At 36.0% G+C, this 21,773-nt stretch overlaps 1 protein-coding gene across 1 annotated transcript in view; it reads left to right on the top strand.

Annotated features, from left to right (window-relative positions):
* The window catches only part of SCN7A (sodium voltage-gated channel alpha subunit 7), a 194,166-nt gene that overhangs the window by 124,281 nt on the left and 48,112 nt on the right, over positions 1-21,773 (top strand). The window contains 8 exon segments of the mRNA XM_058664241.1: positions 7,438-7,443; positions 8,549-8,639; positions 9,272-9,510; positions 10,622-10,795; positions 12,314-12,670; positions 16,672-17,109; positions 18,792-18,897; positions 20,739-20,893. Of these exon segments, the coding sequence (XP_058520224.1) occupies positions 7,438-7,443; positions 8,549-8,639; positions 9,272-9,510; positions 10,622-10,795; positions 12,314-12,670; positions 16,672-17,109; positions 18,792-18,897; positions 20,739-20,893 (1,566 nt within the window).

Here is a 21,773-nt window from a genome sequence, read left to right as displayed (position 1 = left end):
AATGATATCCAATCAGGTATACAAAAGGTAACCATTTGGTTGTTTTCACACAAATATTATCCAATCAACTGTAATCCTGTGCTCGCTGACCTTCTAGGGTCACAATGTCCTCTTACACTATCCCACTATAGAGTGCCTGGGTACATTCTTGACTCTGGCCTCTTATTCCAGATTCCTGCTAATTCAAATCATAGAAGAAAGCATATAACACAAGTACTTGCATTCTTGAAACTCACAAGGGAGAACTGGATTGAGTTTCTAGCTCTAGGATTTGTATCCTGACCATTGCAAGGATTTGGATCATGAACCAGAGGATGGAATGTTTTCCTTTCTCTCTCTCAAGTAGATAGAGTCTTACATTATATTAGGGTATCATATATTAAGACATCATGACTTATATTGAGGAATCATCAAGAAAGAACACCAAGAAGGTCCTTGAACCAAAAAATGGGGTCTAATAATGTGATGCTGGATCCGACCATATGGCTTGATAGCTACTTGTGTCCATAACATGTACACCACTGCATAAGAAGTATCTAAGTCCATATGAAGAAAACACATATGGAAAAGATGCTATTGAATAGCCACTGTATCACCTATCAACAAGTCACAGGAAAGCAATTTACAAAAGCTTTCCATCTCTAGAAATGACCCTGAAATCCTTGAGATTGAAGATTGGAATCTGATATGTTGAATGTGTAGTTTTTCTGAAGTGGCATTTCAGACTCTCAAGGGCTCACAAATATGTCCAAGAGCATCACAGTATTTTTCTTCTCCCATGGTGGAGCATTCTATTTCCCCTTATGAAGTACTTGAATACTCTCAAATTTCCCAATATCATTATTCATTCTGTTCTGTAGATCATAGGAAACCTGCTAGGTTTTGATTAAAATATTTCAATTATAAAGAATTTCTTCTTCTCAAGCACTCCTAGAACATTTTTTCACTCAGTTTTCTGGGAGTAAGAGCAAGAATCATTTTACATGATTTATTTACTTCTCCATTTGTACTTGTATAAAAATACATTGGACAGAGAATTTCAAAAGGAACTACAACCACCCTCTGGTGGTTGATCTGATTTAATACCAATCAATTCCAATTCTGATTTTGGAATGACACATTGATTAGATACTACATATTCTCACAATATAGAAAGCTCTAATTAATGCTTGCTGAAAGCTAAGTTTCAGTCATATGGAATAGACTTTAACACACACTGACCATTAATATATGTATAGGATTGCACACACAATTTGTTAGCCTTTCTAAATCTCAGATTATTTCTCCATAAAGTATTTATAATGATAATGTTTTTCATACATTGTCATTAGATTTGAATAAAATAAATATCTGAAAAATACTCAGTAGTCTTTAACTAAACTACAAAACTAAAAATGAAGAAATACTTAAAAATCATTACAGTCTATCAACACTATATATCACCTTTTACATTTTTAAAATTTATTTCAAAGGCAGAATGACAGAGTGAGAGGCAGAGAAAGAACTGCTGCATGTGTTGGTTCACTCCCCTAGTGTTCTCAACAGCCAAGTCTGGACCACGCTGAAGCCAGGAGTCTGGGACTGCATCTGTGTCACCCACAAGACTAGCAGGGATCAACTGCCTGGGCCACCCTTTGCCATCTTCCCAGGCATACTAACAGGGAGCTGGATTGGAAGCACAGCAGCCAGGACTCAAACCAGCACTGAAATAAGGGCTGCGAGCACCGCAGATCTGAGTCTAATTTGCTATGCCACAATGTTGGTCATCTTAATAATTCCTTTATATCTGCAGAACATCATATCTGTGATCCTGTTTAGCTTCATCCCAAGGAAACTTATTCATGTAAGTTCATAGAGACATGACACATAATTGCATTCATTTTTGTATTAAGAAAAGTCATATGTTAACAGATTTTTGCATACAGATTTTCCATACATAAATTTCTAGTCAGTTTTAGGGGTTCATCTGACTACAAATATTTTTTTAAATATCCATTTTTATTGGAAAGGCAGATCCACAGATCAAGGAGCAATGACTGGAGCTGAGCTGATACAAATCCAGAGGTCAGGAGCTTTCCGTTAGTCCCCCATGTGAATTAATATGTATCACATTAAAACAGATTTACCTAAATTATCATATTTAGTAATCCACATTAATGGCACTTTTGCTGTAATATGTTAATTATATATAATATTTATTGTTATGTAGTCTTAGTGCTACATTATTTATGTGCATTTATTTTCATGTAGAGAAATTATCTCAATATCTTATATGATAAAAATTGAAGATTAGTCCCCAAAGGAACAGAAGTAGATTTAGCCAAGATATTAAAGCAAATATTAGATTTTTAAAATATTACTATATCAAAGTTAATTTACATGTAATGAAAATTATACACTGCCAATAGCAAACTATCTGGAACACAACTGGGGACATGCATTGTGGCATAGTGTGTTGGGCTGCCACTTAGGATGCCTGCACTGCATATCAGTGTGGCTGGTGCCAGTCCTTGGCTGCTCTGTCTTCCTCCAAGCCCAACTGAAAGGCAGATAATGGTCCAAGTATCTGGCTTCCAGGTGCCTATGTGGGAGATCTAGGAATTGTTCCTGGCTCCTAACTTTGTCATGGCCTGCTTTGGTGTTGCAAACAATTGAGAGTGAATCACCCTATGAAAGACCTCCTTCCTTTCCCCTGCTTTCTCTTTCCTTGTCATCCTGCCTTTCAAATAAAAGAATAAATCTCAAGGGGAAAAAACAGGAATACAGTGAGGCATATGTGTATCAATGGAGAAGTCTCTAACAGCGTAAAATTCTGAAGTGTTTGACTATAGTTAGTGACAATTAGGAGGACAAGCCCAGCAATTATGTGGCATAATGAAGTGTCCTCACGAATTTTCAAGTTGAATCCTTGTTGAGCAGTTGCAGCTGCTAAGGTTTGAGCTGTACTTCCTGACAACCGACCTCCCAGCACAGAAAGCAAGCTCATCCATCATCGCTTTGCTTTCTTCTTGCTCAAGAGGCTCAAAGCTGAAGTAATGTGATTCATCACTTACACAGTTTGTAGGTGAAACCTTCCTAAGATTTATCAGCTATTGGCAAAAATCTTAGGAAGTAACTAGGGGATATAAAACTATATGAATACAAGTAGTTTATATTCCACTTCCAAAATAACATCCTTACTTAATTAAAACATCATTGACAATTATATTAAGCATTGAAAAAATATAATTCAATACGTATGAATAAACTACATGAAATTAATGATATAGTGGAACAGGTCAATTAAGAAGGATCAAACTTAAGAGTGTCTCTAGGACACAATAAATTTGGTGTTACTTAATAGGAAACACAAAATGGCATATATAGTATATTCTTGCACAAATTTGAGCCAAGTCTAACAAACCTGTCAACCTAATTATCTTTTTCCAGATAACAGTAGATAATATTGATAAAATAGAAAATTCTATACTAAATAATCCCCAATCTGTCAAAAATATGCCATGCAGAAAATGTACTAAACCAACAAGATGATTAGTAGATCTACCAATAAAATAATGTGTAAATGTTGTTTGTATTTTGATAAGCAGAGGTTATTTTTGAAAAATATATTTGAACAATGAAAGAAAATTGAGTGTTATCTGGGTATTGGATAATATTAAGGATTTACTAAGTTATCTGCTCTAATGATGTGACTTATTTCTTCAAGTTTTATTACAACATTATTTGATTAAAGTATTTTTGAAAATTAGGTGTAAATAAAGAAAGAACAGTATAATGTTATTAACTGCTGTAGTTGGATATTGAGAACCTGAGGGTTCACAGTAATCTAATTTTTTAAAAGTAAAACTATAGCAGTAGCAATAAAATAGAAAGACCTGGCGTTTTGACAACCTTGAAGAAAGAATTTCTCTGACAGAAAAGTTTTTTTTGTGTGTGTGCAGGGACTTGAACTGAGATATGATATGTCAAAGTCCAACAAAGGGAGGGAGCAGGGTGAGTGGTATGATTTAAAAGGGAAGCATATCTGCTGGTCAGAGTGGGTCTGAACCAGGACTAAACCTAACACATCATACATGAGAGGTTTGCGGCTGTGTTCTTCCTTGTTCACACCTCTGTTCCTAGGACAATTCAAACTCATTTTGAGAAGAAGAATGTTAATTCCAATTTTCAGTCTAATTTTAATGTTGGATTGCCTGGAGTTCAGACATATGCCATTTTGAGCTCTTAGTTTTTTCCATTCTAAAACAGCTATATAGTTAATAGGTGGTTGATGTGGGAGTGCCTTCAGTATTTATAAGATACTTAATGAGGATAAGTAAGTTAGTAGACTGATACATGGTCCAATCACTTTATATTCTAAGATGTATTTATAGTTCAAGGCAAATTCCTAGAGAATTGAGTTTTGACCATGTTGACAACAGTGTTGTCACAACTTGTCCCCACCTGCCAATGATTATCTTTATTGACTTGATCCTTAGTATAATTCCAATTATCACTAATTATAATAGCTTTATAACAAGCAATGCCTTTATATTCAGGGTACATTTGGGGGGTGTTGGTTTTTGTATCACCATTATCGTTTTTTTTTTTTTTTGGAGATACACTGCTGCATCTTAATAAGAAAGTCTTTCACTTCTGCTATTATTTATTCATAAAAATTTTGGAAAGGCATGAATTAGTAATTCCAATTCATGTAACTTTCTAAAGAGTTGCTTGTAAAATACTTGTGAGTGTGATTTAAATAAACAATTCTTGCTTCCCAAGATTTAGCTTTCCTTTTGAATTTTTAAAAAAGCTAAGGAGCAGGACTCGGTGGGACCTGTAGACTCTGAACTGCACGTTCTGAGATAAAACTCAGAATGTGGTGTGATTGGTATTTATGAAACCAGAGAGTACTTGATTGATGTGTGAGTGTCATGAGCATAGTAAAGCCTTGGGTATCTGTTAGGACACTTTAGATATGTCACCATAGCACTTGCTATTCAAAGTGTGCAGGGAATATGCAGTCCATGAGTCTTAAGCAACAGCTTCCCTTTGGAAGGCAGTGGGGGCCTCCATGCCATGTAACTCTGTTGAAGAATGGTCTCATCTGTTTAGATCCAGGTAACGAGTATGCAATTATTTTAATAATTAGTGTGTGCCAAATATAAAACCTGTTGTGAACCACTATAATATGATTATCATCTGTTCATCATCATATTCTTAGAGCTTAAATTAAAATATACTATTACATATGATCACCAGCAGCATCTGACTATTTTTTTGTTTTTTTTTTGTTTAAAAATATGTATATATATATTGTATTCTTGTTGACAATCTTTACATAGTTAATTACAGTAAAAAAAAAAAGGTTCAGGGGGTATAGGGAAGTGGGTAATAGTATTCTGTCCATATTGTTTCCATCATGTATCTGAGGTAAAGGGGGATATTGAGGGAGAAGCCCCACCCAGTTTCCCACCCACCGCAAGTCCCGGATGTGGGGCATGATCTGAGATCTTTGCTCAAGTGGTTTTAATAGTTCTCCAGTTATGAATCACTGCTAGTTTCACTCGATGAGGTCGTCCACTGATTGACACAGTCCATCATAGGGTCTTCATTTGCCCAGTATTTCACTGCCAACATATAGCTGAGGTGGTTGATTGAGTTGTTCTGTCCTTTGTCTTTTCTTGGCCAGGGTTCTGAGTCCAGCAATTCAATTGGGGAGATCTCCAAAGAAACTTTGAGGTATTCCCAGACCAGATTCTTGTATGTTCCAGCAAGCACAGGGCCCAGCACAGTCCATCACCACGATCAGCTGGTGGTTTCAATTGCTGGGTTGGTTCTGTTTTCAGTCCCAAGTTGCACTGGAACCAATGGGTGTTGCAGTCCAGTCTGGTTCTGCCCAGCAAATACTCGGCCCTTACATCATCCAGTGAGAGCTGCAGCCTAGTCAGGGTGACCCACAATAACCCCCACCAGGCCCACCCCCTACCCTGGTTTGCCAGTATGTATAGCAGACTACTCCAGTCTGTCCCACATCCCATTTGGCTCTTGTACTTGTCAATGGGTATTAAAGCTTAGTTCCATCTAACCAACTCAACTCTCCAGCCCTGATGGATGTTGTTGAGTGCCTCTCTGTCTAGCCACCCCAGCCCCCATCCTAGTTTTCATGCCCTCCCGCAGGAGTAGTGACCCAAGAGGGGGGAACCCACTATTTCCCTCCCAGGTCTCTCTCAGTCCCAGTTTATGCATTCTTCGGGTGGTTCTGTGATTTGACTTAACAGAATTAGCCCCCGTGCCAGCTTCTGCCAGTTGATGCTGCGGCTAAGCCCAAACATCCCTCACCCACTCTAATTTATGCTTGCACCAGCAGGAATAATCCGCCCCGCCTGGCTTTTCCCTGATCTAGTCCACATGCAGCGCACAGGTGTTTCAGCCTTGCTTAGTCTGGTCTGTCCCCATCCCAGTCCAAGCTCTCCAGTGGGAGTAGCTGTCCAGCGAGGGGACCAACCCCTTAATCCCCCCACTGGCTCTGCCCCTTCCTTCCTGGATCTCATGTGTGCTGGTTGGGTGCTGCAGTCAAATCCAGTACAGGCAACCTCACCCTAGCATTCCATGCTGTGCACTGGTTTTGTCGCGACCAAACCCGGCTCGACCCACACTCTGTTCTGGTGTTTGGATTTGCCAGTGTATGACATGAACTGGTTCAGCCTGGTCTGCCCCTGACCCATGCCAAATGTGTGCCAGTGGGAAACTTTCCGTGGTCTATTCTGGGCTGTTTCCTATCATGCTTCTTGGGCTTACCTGCAGGGACTGTGTCCTGCCAGAGGAGTTGCCCAGGCTCCTCCATCAGAACCCCTCCCAATGCCAGATTTTGCGCATACCAGGAGGTCCTTGAGCCAACCCTACTCAGTTCACCTCATGTCCTAGCAGGAACAGTGGCTTTTCCTGGCTGGCTTTCACCCCATTCTGGTTCTTGTTGTTGGATGTTTCAGCCCAGCCATGGCTCGTCCATACCCACATACAGCTCACACATGGCTCAGTAGGGGGTTGAGACCCAGCCTAGTCAGTCCCACGTCTACGCTGGTTCTCCATGACACCAGATGGTGTTGGGGTCTGGCCTGGCCTGGTGCGTCCATTCCCAGCCCACACTAGTGCCTTGGGAGACTACAACTGTTTCCTAGATAGAACACAGCCCCCATTCCAGCATACGCACCCTTGGTGGGAACCTCAACCCAGTTAAGGTGTCCCCTTACCTCCCCAACTGGGCCTGTTCCTAGCCGTAGATCATGCGCCTGCCAGTGGTTGCTCTGACTCAGCTTGTCTCAGTCCCTCACTTGTCCTGGCCTCTGCCTTAGACAGTGTGGCTTAGTGTCCTTGACTCAAGTAGACCAGTAGGTGCAAGAGCCTAGCTTGGCATGACCAGTAATCCATGCTGGTTTCTAGTTTTGCTTGTAGGCTAAGGTTTGCTCATTACTCCCCAGTACATTCCATTCCATTACCAATTTACACATTTTGGAGCTACTTTGCCCAGCTTGTCCGACCCCCAGGTCTGGACCACACTTTCACCAGCGGGATCTATGACTCGCCAGGGGAGTTTCCCACGTTCCTCCACTTGATCCACTCCCAGACTCAGTTCTCATACATGCCAGTGGGTTTCAGGCCAGTGCCTGGCACAGTCTGGCCTTCCATTTGGCCTTACGTGAGCTGGGGAATGTTGCAGCCCAGCCCACCCCACACCCTATTCAGGATGCACTTTCGAATGCTGCTGCCTTGACAAGTCCAGACTGCTGCGGGTTCCTTTACCTGTGATTGATGGCAGGCTCCTTGATCACAAAGATTAAGCATCTGACTATTTTTATGTCATTTAAGACTGCATAGACCTTGTAACATTTATATTAAAGTCCAAACATTTCAGATGCGTTTCCAAAGTAAGATTTTTTGCAACCCTGTTACAAAGTTCAACAAAGCAGTGAACCACCTAAAATCATTACTCAAGAGGCACGAGGAACAAAAATAAGTGATTCCTGTATGTCATTATATCATTTCCACTCAAGCCAAAGCTTTTAAATCTATCCTATTGCTTGTTTTTAATTTAGGACTTATTCCATCATCACAAAAGCAAGTCATTTTAGCTATATCAATATAGTTTGTCAAGTTAGAAAGTTAACATATTCTTAAGGAAAAATATAAGATACTAGGGAAATACTTTTTTATTACTCAGGGACATGTTTGCCAAACTCAGCATGTCACAGTGATCCAAACTGTATTTAGAAATTTTGCCCACATATATTTTAATATCACTGCCTCATTTCTGCTTCTCTTTTAGTTGGCTCTACAGTATGTTTTTATTGAATTTCAAGTGTACATTTTTGTTTTTCAGGTATGACTATTGTGATCCTAAATCAGTTTAATATTGCCTAAAATATAAATACTGATAAATGATGAAAATTTAAAACACTTCTAAAGGAAAGAATTAGAATTTTAAGTAAGGTTAGACAACTCACCATTATAGTGTTAAACCTACAAAGATGAAAAGACAGAATTAACTCATGAAATGCTTTTTCAGACCACACAAATAGAAATGAAGAAAAGATCATCAGCTTCTGTGAATACATCTTTGGACATATTGGAAGATCCTACTTTCAGACAAAAAGAGGGTAAGGAAAAAGTATTTATATATTCACTAAGAAAAGGTCTATTCATGAAAGATTAACTTTTAAATAAATTCTGTAATATCTTTAGAATCTTAAATAATTATAACTCAAATTAAGGAGTATTAGAGGATATTAGAATGAATAGTAAAGGACATTTAAAAACATATTTTAAACATTTCAAAAAGGCACTAAAATGTTACAAGAAATTTCCTTTAATATTAAAAAATACTGCGGTATTAGCAAGTAACTTTAAAATACAAATGGGAGCATGATGCATTAATATTTCAGTAGAATTCTACTTTGTTCTTTGTAACATGTTATTAGTAATTATTTAACTGGTATTGTTAAAAGGCATTATTTTGTAAAAAAAAAATAACCTGGATACTCTAAATGATTATGTATTGAATAGTTTTGTTTGTCTCCTTGAGTGTTAGTTCTGTTTTTCCTAATTTTTTGTCTAAATGAAATGTGGGAAATTCGTATCACTGTGTTTTTATTAGTATGGAATATTTCCATTTCCTCATTTCAAATAAATCTAGTTTCAAATCCCTCTCTTTGCATGCAAAGCTCAAAATTTTTCTAAAATCAGAGTAAATGCTTTCATAGCATTTAATTTTGCTGTTCTTCCATTTTAGAGCTTAGAAATTCCAAGAAGTTATGCCCATTGTGCTGGTATAAGTTTGCTAAAACTTTCTTGATATGGAATTGTTCTCCCTGTTGGTTAAAACTGCAAGAGATTTTCCACAAAGTTATAACAGACCCATTTACTGATCTTTTCTTAACCATGTGCATCATTTTAAGTATATATTTTTTGGCCTTGGAACATTATCCAATGAGTGAAGGAATCAGCCAACTTCTCAGCCTTGGAAACCTGGTAAGACTGTCCTTGCACATTAGTTTTGTTTATAATGTCAGTTTTTCTCATTTATTTTCTAACTTCAATCCATTGCAGAATGTATAATTATCAGAAAAGGTATTTTGCACATGCCCCCAGTCCCTACTTATCATTGAATGTTTTTACAGCAGGACTTAAAAATTCTGTCATACAAATTTATGACTCCCAGCCATCCACTTAGCAGTTAAGTGCAAATTTGTCATTGTCTTTTCTTTTCCAAATGTATATTCTCTTCGTACCACTGCCCCAAAGATCAAAGTAGGGGTAGAGGTAAAAATGAGAAAGCACGGATTTTTACTGGCTCCTGGTTTCTGAATCCTGATTACAATGGAGTCTGGCCTGTATGTTTCTCTGTCTCTCTCTCCCCCTCTCTCCCTCTCTCACTCTCTCCCTCTCTCTCTTAGATCAAATCTTATCATTTTGGCAATTTATATTTTGAAATTCATTTGTCCTTTTTCACATACAATTCAAAAGACAAAATAGAATTCTATGTTTTTAAAAAGTCACATTTGTCACAAATATATGTTGTATTAACTTTCTTTGCTTTCATTATTGTTTTTGTTTAATCACTTGGTATTAATGCAGGGAACTTATTACCAGAATAGTAATTTGGTTATTTCTACCAGTACAATTTTTAAAGTATAGTTTCCAAAGGTTTATCCTGTTTTCTTTCTGGATCATGTATTTATGTCATATTTTATACCTATAGTGTAAGTGGCATGAGTGCATGTGTATAATACATTTTTATGATTTTTTAAACTGAAAAGGAAATATGTAACATAGACTCCACATCTCATGAGTGACTATTTAAAATGGAAACATTTCACCCTGAAATACTCCTTGGTTTTCATCAAAGAGCATTTACTAAAATAATTGAAAATTCTGGAAAAAATATTCATTATTAGATTGTTAAATAAAATATATGAATCTGTCATTGTAAGCTGACTCCACATGTAACTAAATCTTAAATCTTGACAGAGGAGTTGTATAGTGAATTGTGAAAAAAATAGGATTATGATCCTATATGTATGTATGTTTTAATAGAGGTTTGGGAATCTTGTTCTCATCCACATGTTTTATTTTAATTTAGGTTATAATTGCAATTTTTACAATAGAAATGATTTTTAAAATAATTGCCATGCATCCATATGGATATTTCCAAGTAGGCTGGAACATTTTTGATAGCATAATTGTGTTCCTTGGATTAGCTGAACTTTATCTAGCGAATGTTGAAGGAATGACTCTTTTTCAATCATTCAGGATGGTAAGTAGAATTCAATTCCTAATTTATAACTGATCAAATTTGTCCCAGTTTCCTCAGACCTAAAGGGGGATGACAGTAGTACTTATCCCATTGGGACAATTGAGAGTACTAAGCGAACTCCTTCATAATAAAAGAGCTAGGGTCCCCCCAAGTGAGAACAGATAGGCTTCAGTGTTGTTGTTGGACCCAAATATTAAGTGAAACAAGTTAATATATGAGATAAATTTGAGAAATGTAATTCTAAGAACTAGGGCCAGTGTAACCTTTGGTAAGGAAAAATTAGTAGAGTGTTCTAGTCTAATACTAATATATGACTAGATATTTGTATCAGGAGTCAAGTGAATAATTCTAAATGTAAGAAAATTTTACTTAACAATAGTAGGTCAACATATTGTTTTTATAAATTTATTGTAAAATTCATACATATATCTTCAGATCTTTGATGAAAATATGTACAATAAAACATCTACTCAAAACACTTAAGATTTTGAATCAAAATAAGACAATCTTTATTTTTAAAAGATTTATTTTTATTTGAAATGCAGATTTACAAAGAGAAAAAGAGAAATCTTCCATCTGCTGGTTCACTCCCCAAATAATCAGAAGGGCCATAGCTGATTCCCATATGGGATGCTGGTGGCACAGGCAGAAGAGTGACATGTTTACACCATCACACCTGCCCCAATATAGTCTTTTAATTCAATTTTTGCACAAACTTTTTAACACACATGCATGTGTATAGATGGATATGTGAAAAGTTTATTAGCTCTAAATCAGTGCATGCCTATAGTGTAGGTTTAGAAAAGGAAATTGGATTAACTAGAATGATATTTTGTGGAAATGTTTACTGTTTGATAGGTAATATGTTGTTGCATTCTGGTAACAAGTTGACTGAGCATAGTAAAGATCAAGATTTCAGTAGACTAATCTTTCCTTTCTAAAAGTGCACTGGTGCTTCTTCCTTGAAAGAAGATTCTTCATCAACATTCATCAACACTAACCTTTCTAATGAATAAGACAAATATATGAGCTATTATTACCAAATTTATGGATGAGACAAGACAGGTAAATGCATAAAATATGCTAAAGTAATCAAATTACATTGAAATAGTAACAGACTGAATCTCAGATGATTAAATTTTGCATGAGCACATGTAAAATCTTACTATTGATTCCTGAATGCTAACCAAATACAATGGAAAATCAGAAGCCATAGTACACAGGAAAATGGTTTGTGGGCTTTAGAAAAGTCTACTGTTATATGATGACCGCAAAGACTATGAATACAGTTAGCATACAAAACTACAGAATATGTGACACACTATGAATATTAAGAATAACACATAATATATTTGTACTACTTCAAAATATTGCTTTCAGGGCTATTTATGTGCATATATGTAATGCTGACAACAATTTTAACTGTACATTGTAATAAGTACTATACATTATGATAAGCACTGACCAGATTTTTCTGCTTGTTTTTCTTGTGCTTATTTTCTTGTTTGGTTCCATTAGTTACGAATTTTCAAGTTGGGAAAATACTGGCCCACTTTCGAGATCGTGGTGCTGACACTTGGTAATTCATTGGAGGCCCTAAAAGATGTGATTCTACTGTTGTTCACATTCATCTTCTTCTCTTCTGTGTTTGGCATGAAGTTGTTTGGTAGGAGTTACAAACAACATGTGTCTCATGCAGACAATGACTTTGAGCTCCCACGCTGGCACATGTGTGACTTCTTCCACTCCTACATGAATGTGTTCCGCATTCTCTGTGGAGAGTGGATAGAAACCTTATGGGACTGCATGGAGGTAGCAGGCCAACCTCAGTGTGTTTTGTTTTATGTCATGGTTATCTTGATAGGAAATTTTCTGGTAAGTAGCTCTTGCTTTCATATTTTCCTTGGAAAACTTGATATAATATAGTCTGGCATTTTCATAATGTGAATTTATGAGAATCCTGCCATCTGAAATAAGAGTTTCTAATATGGTGATTTAGGAATCACCTAGGCACATGTGGATGTTGCCATTGAAACATGATTGGTTGAATCTGTTACAAATGTCAAATCATACTAAATTTGTAGTGTTACCTGAAAATTGATATAAAAATTTCAGAAGCAATTTTGTTATGGAATACTTAGTAAAATATAATTATTATATTTCATTGTGCATATGTAGTTAAACACATTAGTAAAATTAATTTACCTATTTTCATAAGATCTTAATGTGGCTAATGGAAAATTTTAAATTAGACCATGTGACTTGCATCATATGTCAACTAAAAAGCACTAGTGTATAACCTTACGACTAAAGTAGAGTTGGCATCCCACAGAGCTGGTTAGAAACGCAGACATTCAGATACCATCTCAGACCCAAGGAAACATAATCTACATTGTAACAACATCCCCAGGTGACTGTGTGCACATTAAATTTTAAGAAGCACTTAAGTGTAACACCGGTTGTCAAAATAGCCTGCACATCAGAATTCCCTGGGGATTTAGTTAAAACATGCCTTGGATTTAGTCCCAGGGATTCTGATTTCATTGTTATTGTCTGGTCATCAGGATCATTTTAAAAACCGCACTTGATTAAACTGTACAGCAAAAACTGGAAAACATTAGTCTGTTTTTATGTATTTACTAAGAAAGCTTCCACATCTAAATTTCTTAATATCCAAAGTGGTATTGCATGAACGGAGTCAGTAGCTTTTAATGCTTCTGAGAAAAAGGTATGATTTATGATAGAAGGCAGTTCTTACAGGAATATTCAATATTTGCCTTTTAGTCATATGTTATAAATATCAAGCACATTTCCCAAAAGGCTGAAAAAAAAAAAACACCACAAACACCAAGTTAAATTCAGCTTGTGTCCTCTTTCATACTTTTATGTCATTTTGAAAATATCCCTATCATTCATTTATCACATTGGAATTTTATTTAATTATTGCTGCAGTTGTCAATCTTCACATTAAATTGTTAGCTCCATGAGGGAAATGACTGAGTATTCCTTTATCTTAAAGCTTGAAACAGTAACCAGTATTTAAAACTACTTCACCACTCCTGGTCATTTGCAGTCATCAGTGCATGTTCAACTCCCAGTGGCATAAAGCAGTATAAAAAATGACCATATTATTTGCATACATAGCTCAAAATATCAGAGAAAATCTTAATTTGTGAAACAATACTGGCATCCAAATACAATCATTAGAGACAGGTCTTTTCATATCTCAACTTCATCTTGGTGCTCCTTTCTGGTTGTTCTCTATTGTTAAGATGACTGCTGTAGTCAGTAGTCTCCTAATCATATGTACAGAGAATATCCTTCCTAGAAGCCACAGCATATTTTTCTATTTTCTCGTCAGTTCTGAATCAGGGGCCCATTTCGAAGCCACTCTCTGTTTCCTTGGAGCTAGAGATGGCACCAGTCCAAATCTAATCCATGTGACTAATAATAGAGAAATGGTAGCTTACCAAATGGACTACAGGATTCTGTCTCTACAAGGAAAGTCTGTGGCTTTTGAGGAAAGCAACAACAGAAAGAATAACACACACATAGATTTCAAAAGCAAGGAAGCTGAAATACTGTGGCATAGGTATTATATATACTTTTAACACACTTAACATCTATGTTAATATTATATATTTTATGTAAAATATTTCAGTATTTTTACTTTACTTTTGAACTTCCCTCTGCTTTACTTTAATGCATTTATGCATTATACATGAAAATGACTCTATTCATGTTGAATTCCTAATGCAAGTTTAATTCCTAATTCCTCATCAGAAAATTGACACTTAGATAAATCATGGCCTTCCATTCTCCTTCATGCCAATTGATTTTGATTTGAAAGCTCAATTCTCATTCAGTAAGTGGTTTACCATGAGGAGGATAAAAACCAGTTTTAGGGGAAACTTAAGTGTCATGTTTAGCACACATGAATTTGCCTTTTCTCTCAAAGGAAAACAGAAGTATCTATGTTTTGAAACTGATAATTTGGCTGCGACCAAGGGAAAGATACTCTTTAACCCTACCTGCCCTCCTCTCTTTCTTATTGCTCAAATTAGAATACACCAATTCTTCATTGCTTTGGCCATTAATGTAGCCTAATTTTCCTTTTTAGTTCTTCTAGGGATTGGCTATTTTCTAAAAATTCAAAGGTCACTGTGCAAAGTGGCAGTACTCTGCAATGTTCTGAAGGTTTTTTGTTTGTTTTTGTTTACTGTAACCTCAGTGCATTTTAAGATGAACTTCATTTTCAGCCTTATAAAATGCCCACTATGTATCTGTATACACATGCATGTGTGTATTTGATATAAGAGATCATAAACACTAAAAAGATACCAGCATATTTCCTCATTAAGAGGAAAACCTGGTTCCTGTTCCATGAAGCTTAAGATACTAACGAAAAGTTTTTTCCTTATTTTCTACTGTGCGTAATACTTAACTGAAAGAGGGAAAAGAACTACCAATTTAATTACATTTGGTATCACGTTTCTGTGCTGGGGACCCACATCTTCTGAGAATGATACAAATGCTAACAGTGTGACTCCCAAGAAGACTATGGCTTATGTCTAAGAATCTAACTTCTTCACATACGTCCAAATTGTGAAGATTTTTTTTTAAGTCAGAGAGGAGGAGAGACAGAAAGGAAGATCTTCCATCTGCTGATTCTCTTCCCACGCGGCCACAATGGTCAGACCTTCCCCCATCTGAAGCCAGGAGCCTAGAACTTATTCCAGGTCTCCCATGCGAGTGCAGGGTCCCAAGGCTTTGGGCCATTCCCAACTGTGTTCCCAGGCCACAAGCAGGGAGCTGGATGGGAAGCAGGCCCAGATTCAGTACCATTATGGGATCCTGATGCTTGCAAGGCAAAGACTTTTTTGTCGCTAGGCTGTTGCACTCTAGGCCCTGAAGGATGTTTTAATAAGTGAATTCTCAGATGTTTTTCCATGCTTATTTTATAAACAGTCACTACAATTATTTTTAAATCTCAATATTTGAAGAGATATATATATACACACACTATATATATATAGCATGAGTAATTCAAATTTTAAAAATGCTAATATCCAAAGGGGAGAAGATGCCAAAATATTATTAAAGTACTCAAATTATTACTTTAAATGAGTAACCAATAACATGGTTGTGAATTTCCAATCATACAAATCTCCAACAAGACAACTCAGCATGTGAAATCTGTGCCTTAACAGTTTATTGCTGATCCTCTAGAAACAGGACAGACCTTGACCATATTTCTTAACTATAATGAAGGTCAGAATATATACTTTCCTTGATTTTAAATAAGCATACAAGTTTTAGGAATGATTTCTCTGTCAGTGCTTTTTCTTTGACCAAATTAATGACAATGGAAAATCAACTAATCACTCAACAAGCACTCCTGCCACCCTTATGCTTTTCTGTTTCAGTAACCATTAGACATGGCTTCAGAACCATGGACATCCCTATAAAATCACTATTTGCATTCCTAGGGTAGAATTGAAGTGAAGTCTGCCTTCCGGCACAGCACTTCATTTTGTTACCTCCTGTGAGACAGTCTGACACCGTAGTAAAATAAACTCTGGAATAAGACAAACCTGAGTCTAATTGGTTTGACCTTTGATAAGCCTTTATCTTTCCATTTCTAAAACAGAGAAAAGTCATACTGTGTACGACATAGTCAGCCTAAAGGTGACTGCTGGTTATGAACGCCCCCAGCAATTTCCTGACAAATTACAAATTAATTAGAGTTTAATGTCATTATAATTCTTCATATGTTCTGTTTTCAGATCTCTGATAAATTTTACAAAGACATCTTTAAAAAAATAAAGAAACAAAAAAGTAATATTCATTTAGTTTCATTTCCCTTCCTCCTTTAGATAATTTACTTGTTTCTGGCATTAGTGGTCTCATTTGGTACGTATAATGCTGTGAAAGCTGAAGAGAGCAATGAAGCAAAAAATCTCCAACTTGCAATAACAAGGATTAAGGCGAAAATAAGCTGCGTATTTCTGAAACTATTGTGCAAAAAACAAAGTGCTGCAAAGGAGGTGGTGGACCATGTGAATGATGTGTATGTTACAGAGAACATCTCTGATCATACTCTCTCTGACCTGAGCAACTCTCAAGATGTCCTCAAGGATATGGAAGTAAGTAACGGCACCGAGAGAAACACCATGACTGAAAACGAGAAGCTGTCACTTACCCCCAGTCCCAGTGGCTCAGAAACGGTGCCAATTGCCTCCGGAGAATCAGATATAGAGAATCTAGATAATAAGGAAATTCAGAGGAAGTCTGGTGATGGAGACAGCAAAGAGGTAAGAGTTTAGTATCTTGAGCACTTGTTTTTGATTGATAGTGTTTTTTAGGAACAGTTAACTCAGGGTTGCAATTTCAGTCAGAAACTGCATTTAGTCCTAACTACCACTTCTAGCTTTGGTGGAGTGCCTATGATAAAGTTAATTAAGATGTTTAAGTTTCACTCTTTTAGTCTATAAATGAATTAAAATTCCTTTTTGTGAGATAGAAGCTTAAAAATATGTCAAAATTCAATATTGTGTAGAAAATGCTAAATAGATAGTAGAAGTTTATGAAATAATTAGTTTGAAATTTTACAAATTAATAAGCTGATAATATGTGATGTTGAGAAGTACATTTGAGCAAGCTGTGCAAGCAGCATAGATCTCAGCAGGAAGTATAATTTAATGGAGAGCTAAACCTACAGAGACCGCTCAGTCTGTGAGCTTCCTGCTGTGGATCTCATTGGGGAAACTTCACAGACCACTCAAGATCCAGGGGAATTGTGGGAAGTGTCTGTTCGCAGGTATTCAGTGTCTCTGGCACAATGACTTAATGACAGTTCACTATGTAAGGCTAAAGTGAACTCCAAGTGTATTTCATTGACACTGCGCATAATACCAAAATACATGACAAAATTATTGCAGTTGCCTTTTTAATTCTATACAGATATTTCCTTCCTTTTAAAGAAATTTACTGATTTTCTTCCAAACATTTCAGTACATTTACCTTGATTTTGCTTCAGCTAGAAAACGTAGCACATATACACAATGGAATACTGCTCATCCTTTAAAAGAATACAATCTTGTCTTTTTCAACTAAATGCATGAAATTGGAAACTATAATTTTTAGTGAAATAAGCCAGGCCCAAAAAGATAAGCACCATGTTTTCTCTGTGAATGAGATTAGCATCTGGGATTTGATTATTGTGTAGAGCCTTTGAACATTCTCCTGAAGAACAGTAGGCCTTTCAATTAGCTATGGCTTGAATGTTAAGTCTATGGTTGTGAAATGAAATGAGAATAAGCTGTAGTATAAAAATTGGGAAAAAATAAGGAAGCAGGGAGTATAGGATGAGAACTTTCATATTGTGAAGTTCATGCACTTTATTCAGTTCATATAAATAAATGCCTTTGAATGAAAAATATTACATTGCTGTTATAGATTTTGGAATCTTGGTGATTTTAAAGGATAGTTTTAAAATATCTTTTTTTCTCAGTGAGGTGAAATAAGTCATTTTGAGAACATTAATTTAGATAAAATAAAAGCATGGCACTAACATTACTACCACACATAAAATACAAAGGCCACCTCTTTCTAGCCAGCCTTAAACTTCAGTATGAGGCAAAAAGCAGAAGTGGTTGTTTTCCACATAGTTTCTTTCTGTAGGACTGGGGCCACTTTTCTAAACTTGTGATTTCTCCTCTACCTAAACAACTTTGTTGTCAGTTCCATCCTATAGTTCACAAGTAAGACTAGATTGCAGCTCATAATTGCTGTAGTCACAGTTATTTTACTTGGAATGACCTTAAAATAATTTTCTGGAACTTCAGCTCAACCATGGAATTGGCCAATGTTCCTTTAGACATGATGTAGTTCTTTCTATACCTAAATATATTACTTCTGAAAATGAAATAAACTTACCTTACAGTTAGAAATATTAATATTTTAATGACAACTTTTATGGGAATTAACATTTTAGAAACTAAAGCAATCTAGTTCATCTGAATGCAGTACAGTGGATATTGCCATCTCTGAGGAAGAAGAAATGTGCTATGAACGTGAGAAGGCAAAGCATCTAAAAAATGGTAAGAAAAAGAAGTCTTTGGTAAATATTGCTGAAATCAGACAAAATTTCCATGAGTCTAAATAATGTTCTTAGATTTTTTTTTACTATTCATTGGACTAATGAATACACACACCACATGTAGGCACACACCTACATCCTCATAGACACTTCAAACAATGTCAGCAATCCCTAGGAAAAGACAGAAAGGGCTTGTGTCCCATGGCCTATTACAATAGCCAAAACAATTCACTGGTATCAGCCAGGCTGAGTTATCCTCCCTTATACCACTAATCATTCTCTTTGATTCAGATACCCAACAGAAGAACCCAGGATAAACCTTGTAAGATTGTAGGAAAAAATTAAATTAGTGTGTATGTAAGTGTGTTTGTGTGTGTGTGTGTGTGTGTGTGTGTGTGAGAGAGAGAGAGAGAGAGAGAGAGAGAGAGAGAGATCTTAGAAAGATAACCTGGCCAAAAAGTATATCCTAAAATAATACTGTTGATATTATCATACTTCATTAAATCAACTCAGATTTTGATTGATAAAGTTAATGTTAATATTGTCTAAGTGGAATAGTCTAGATAAAAGCTGCATTAATCCCAAAACATACTTTTCATTCTATAAAAAATATTGAGTAATCTTAGATTGTGTTCATATTTTGTTAAAAGTGTGATTTAGGAGTAAAACAAAATATTGTTAAGTCAGGATCAAAAAAACACATTGTGTGTGTCTAGAAATGAAATACAGTGTATTTAGACTTAACAAATTGGGATCAATATTTAAAATACCTGTAACACACTTCCTAACTTTTTCGTAGGAAAACAATCTGTGCTGGTAACACTTAATATATTCCATGTGAATGTTTAGGAATGTATATGACTTCAGTCAGTTGTCTGATACATTAGCTATATGACACCTGCATGTCTGACTTATACTTGAAGTTGGTTTCTTTGTAAGATTAAGACATGACTATAGATTTGACCACCTAGAACCACAAGAAAAAGATCAAAATGGTAATTGTTGATTACTCAAATTCCTTTATTCAGAATAAGAATTTTTTCTTAGTAGTCTATCTTCAGGACTTCTGCATCCTCTAAGACAAGAACAGAATCACATTCATATTTTTCAGATTAGAGATGTAATATGTAATACTAGGCAAAATTCTAAAGTGAAAAATCTAAAAGTTGGACCTTAAATTCCATTAGCTCAATTTCTGCCCCACCTCCTCCTCCTCTTCTGCCATTGCCGCCGCCTCTGTCTCCTTCTTCTCCCCCTCCTCCTCATGGTTTACCTGCTTGTCATGTGATTTTGAAGCCTTATCATTTGCTAATCTTTTTGACCAGAGGTAAAGTTCAGCCCCATATAACAGTACTTCACAGTTCAGGATGCCTCCTTTATTAGTTTCAGTCAGAAGTACCACTTCCCTACCACCCAAGGAATGAAATCAAAGCAATCCAGTTGACTTAATTTAGCTTTCAGCTCTTTAACATCTTATGAGTGTTTTTTAAGCGGGAATGCTCACCAAGTCAAGTACATTTTCTGGGTTAATTTTCATGTATTTTACCAAAATGTTACAATCAAATGTTATGTGGACACATTTTTTCTTTCTGGAGGGATGGAGGATAAATTTTAATCTCAGGATATTCCTCAGTGGAATTGATGTGCTAAGACTGTTTCCTTCTTTACTCCATAGTGATCGCATGGTCACAGGAGAAAAATAACTCAAGTGTTTGCTAATCAGAGATCACTTATTAGAACCTGTAGATAAATAACTGTGGAAGAACATGTTGTAAAGTTTGAGATATTGATTTTTTAGTCAATTTTCTAGATATCGGTTCATATTGATTCTATTCTTGTCAGGTTGTAGACAGAGATCTTCACTTGGCCAAATCAGTAGACTCTCCAGGAAAGGCAAAATTTGGCAGAACCTAAGGAAAACTTGCTGCAAGATAGTTGAAAACGGTTGGTTCAAGTGTTTCATTGGACTTGTGACTCTATTCAGTACAGGTACCCTGGTAAGTGAGCGTTCATGGTGAGTGATAGTGCTATATTGAACAGTATATCATAATTCTCCTGATTGAAATGGTCATATCAGGACACCTAGCAAAGTGCAACATTTTGTATCCTGTGGATTTTAATTTTAGGAATTATATATCACTTGTTCTTAGTCTACGCATGCATCATTAGGTATTGAATTTAATGGTGCTATTAAAATTTAACATCAAAATATTTTTTTTTATTGTTAATTATTTTGCATTATGTGACAGTTTCATAGGCTCTGGGAATCCTCCCATCCCTCCCTCTCCCCTCCCCCCGGTGGATTCCTCCACCTTGATGCAGTATTACAGTTCAAATTCAATCAAGATTCTAACATCAAAATATTAAGGAAGTAATATAATTTAATAGTATTTGGGCTACTGTGGTAAAAAGAACCAAAAATAGATAAACTGATTCTGTTTGCTTTCAATGACATATTGTTTGTTAAACAATTTTTTTGTAGTTTGGACATCCAAAATTCTGTCCTATTTTTTTTTTTTTAGTACTTTTGTAGTCACCCCATACTTAGAGAATTATCAAATATATTAGGGGTCTTTGAACTACAATTGAACTTAAGCCCAATCTTTAAAGTTATCCAATCAAGTTTTGTACACATATTAAAACTTTGTTAATATATTATTTGTCATAGCAAAGGATTAATGGAAAAAAGAGCTAGTGCCCAAGATGAGTGCTTAAATATACTACAGTATAGCATCCAATGTGAAGCTGTGCAGCTATTTTAAACAATACAGAAGCTACCTGCATGCTGCTTTTTGTCACACTCCAAATAATGGTGGTAATTGAAGAAAGAAAGTCATAACACAAATTATATGCATGGTGAATTTAACGAGGGAAAGA

This window comes from Ochotona princeps, chromosome 5 (assembly GCF_030435755.1).
Source record: "Ochotona princeps isolate mOchPri1 chromosome 5, mOchPri1.hap1, whole genome shotgun sequence".
Taxonomy (NCBI): Eukaryota; Metazoa; Chordata; class Mammalia; order Lagomorpha; family Ochotonidae; genus Ochotona; species Ochotona princeps.
Note: the sequence above shows the minus strand (reverse complement) of the source record. Positions and strands in the feature narration are given on the sequence as shown.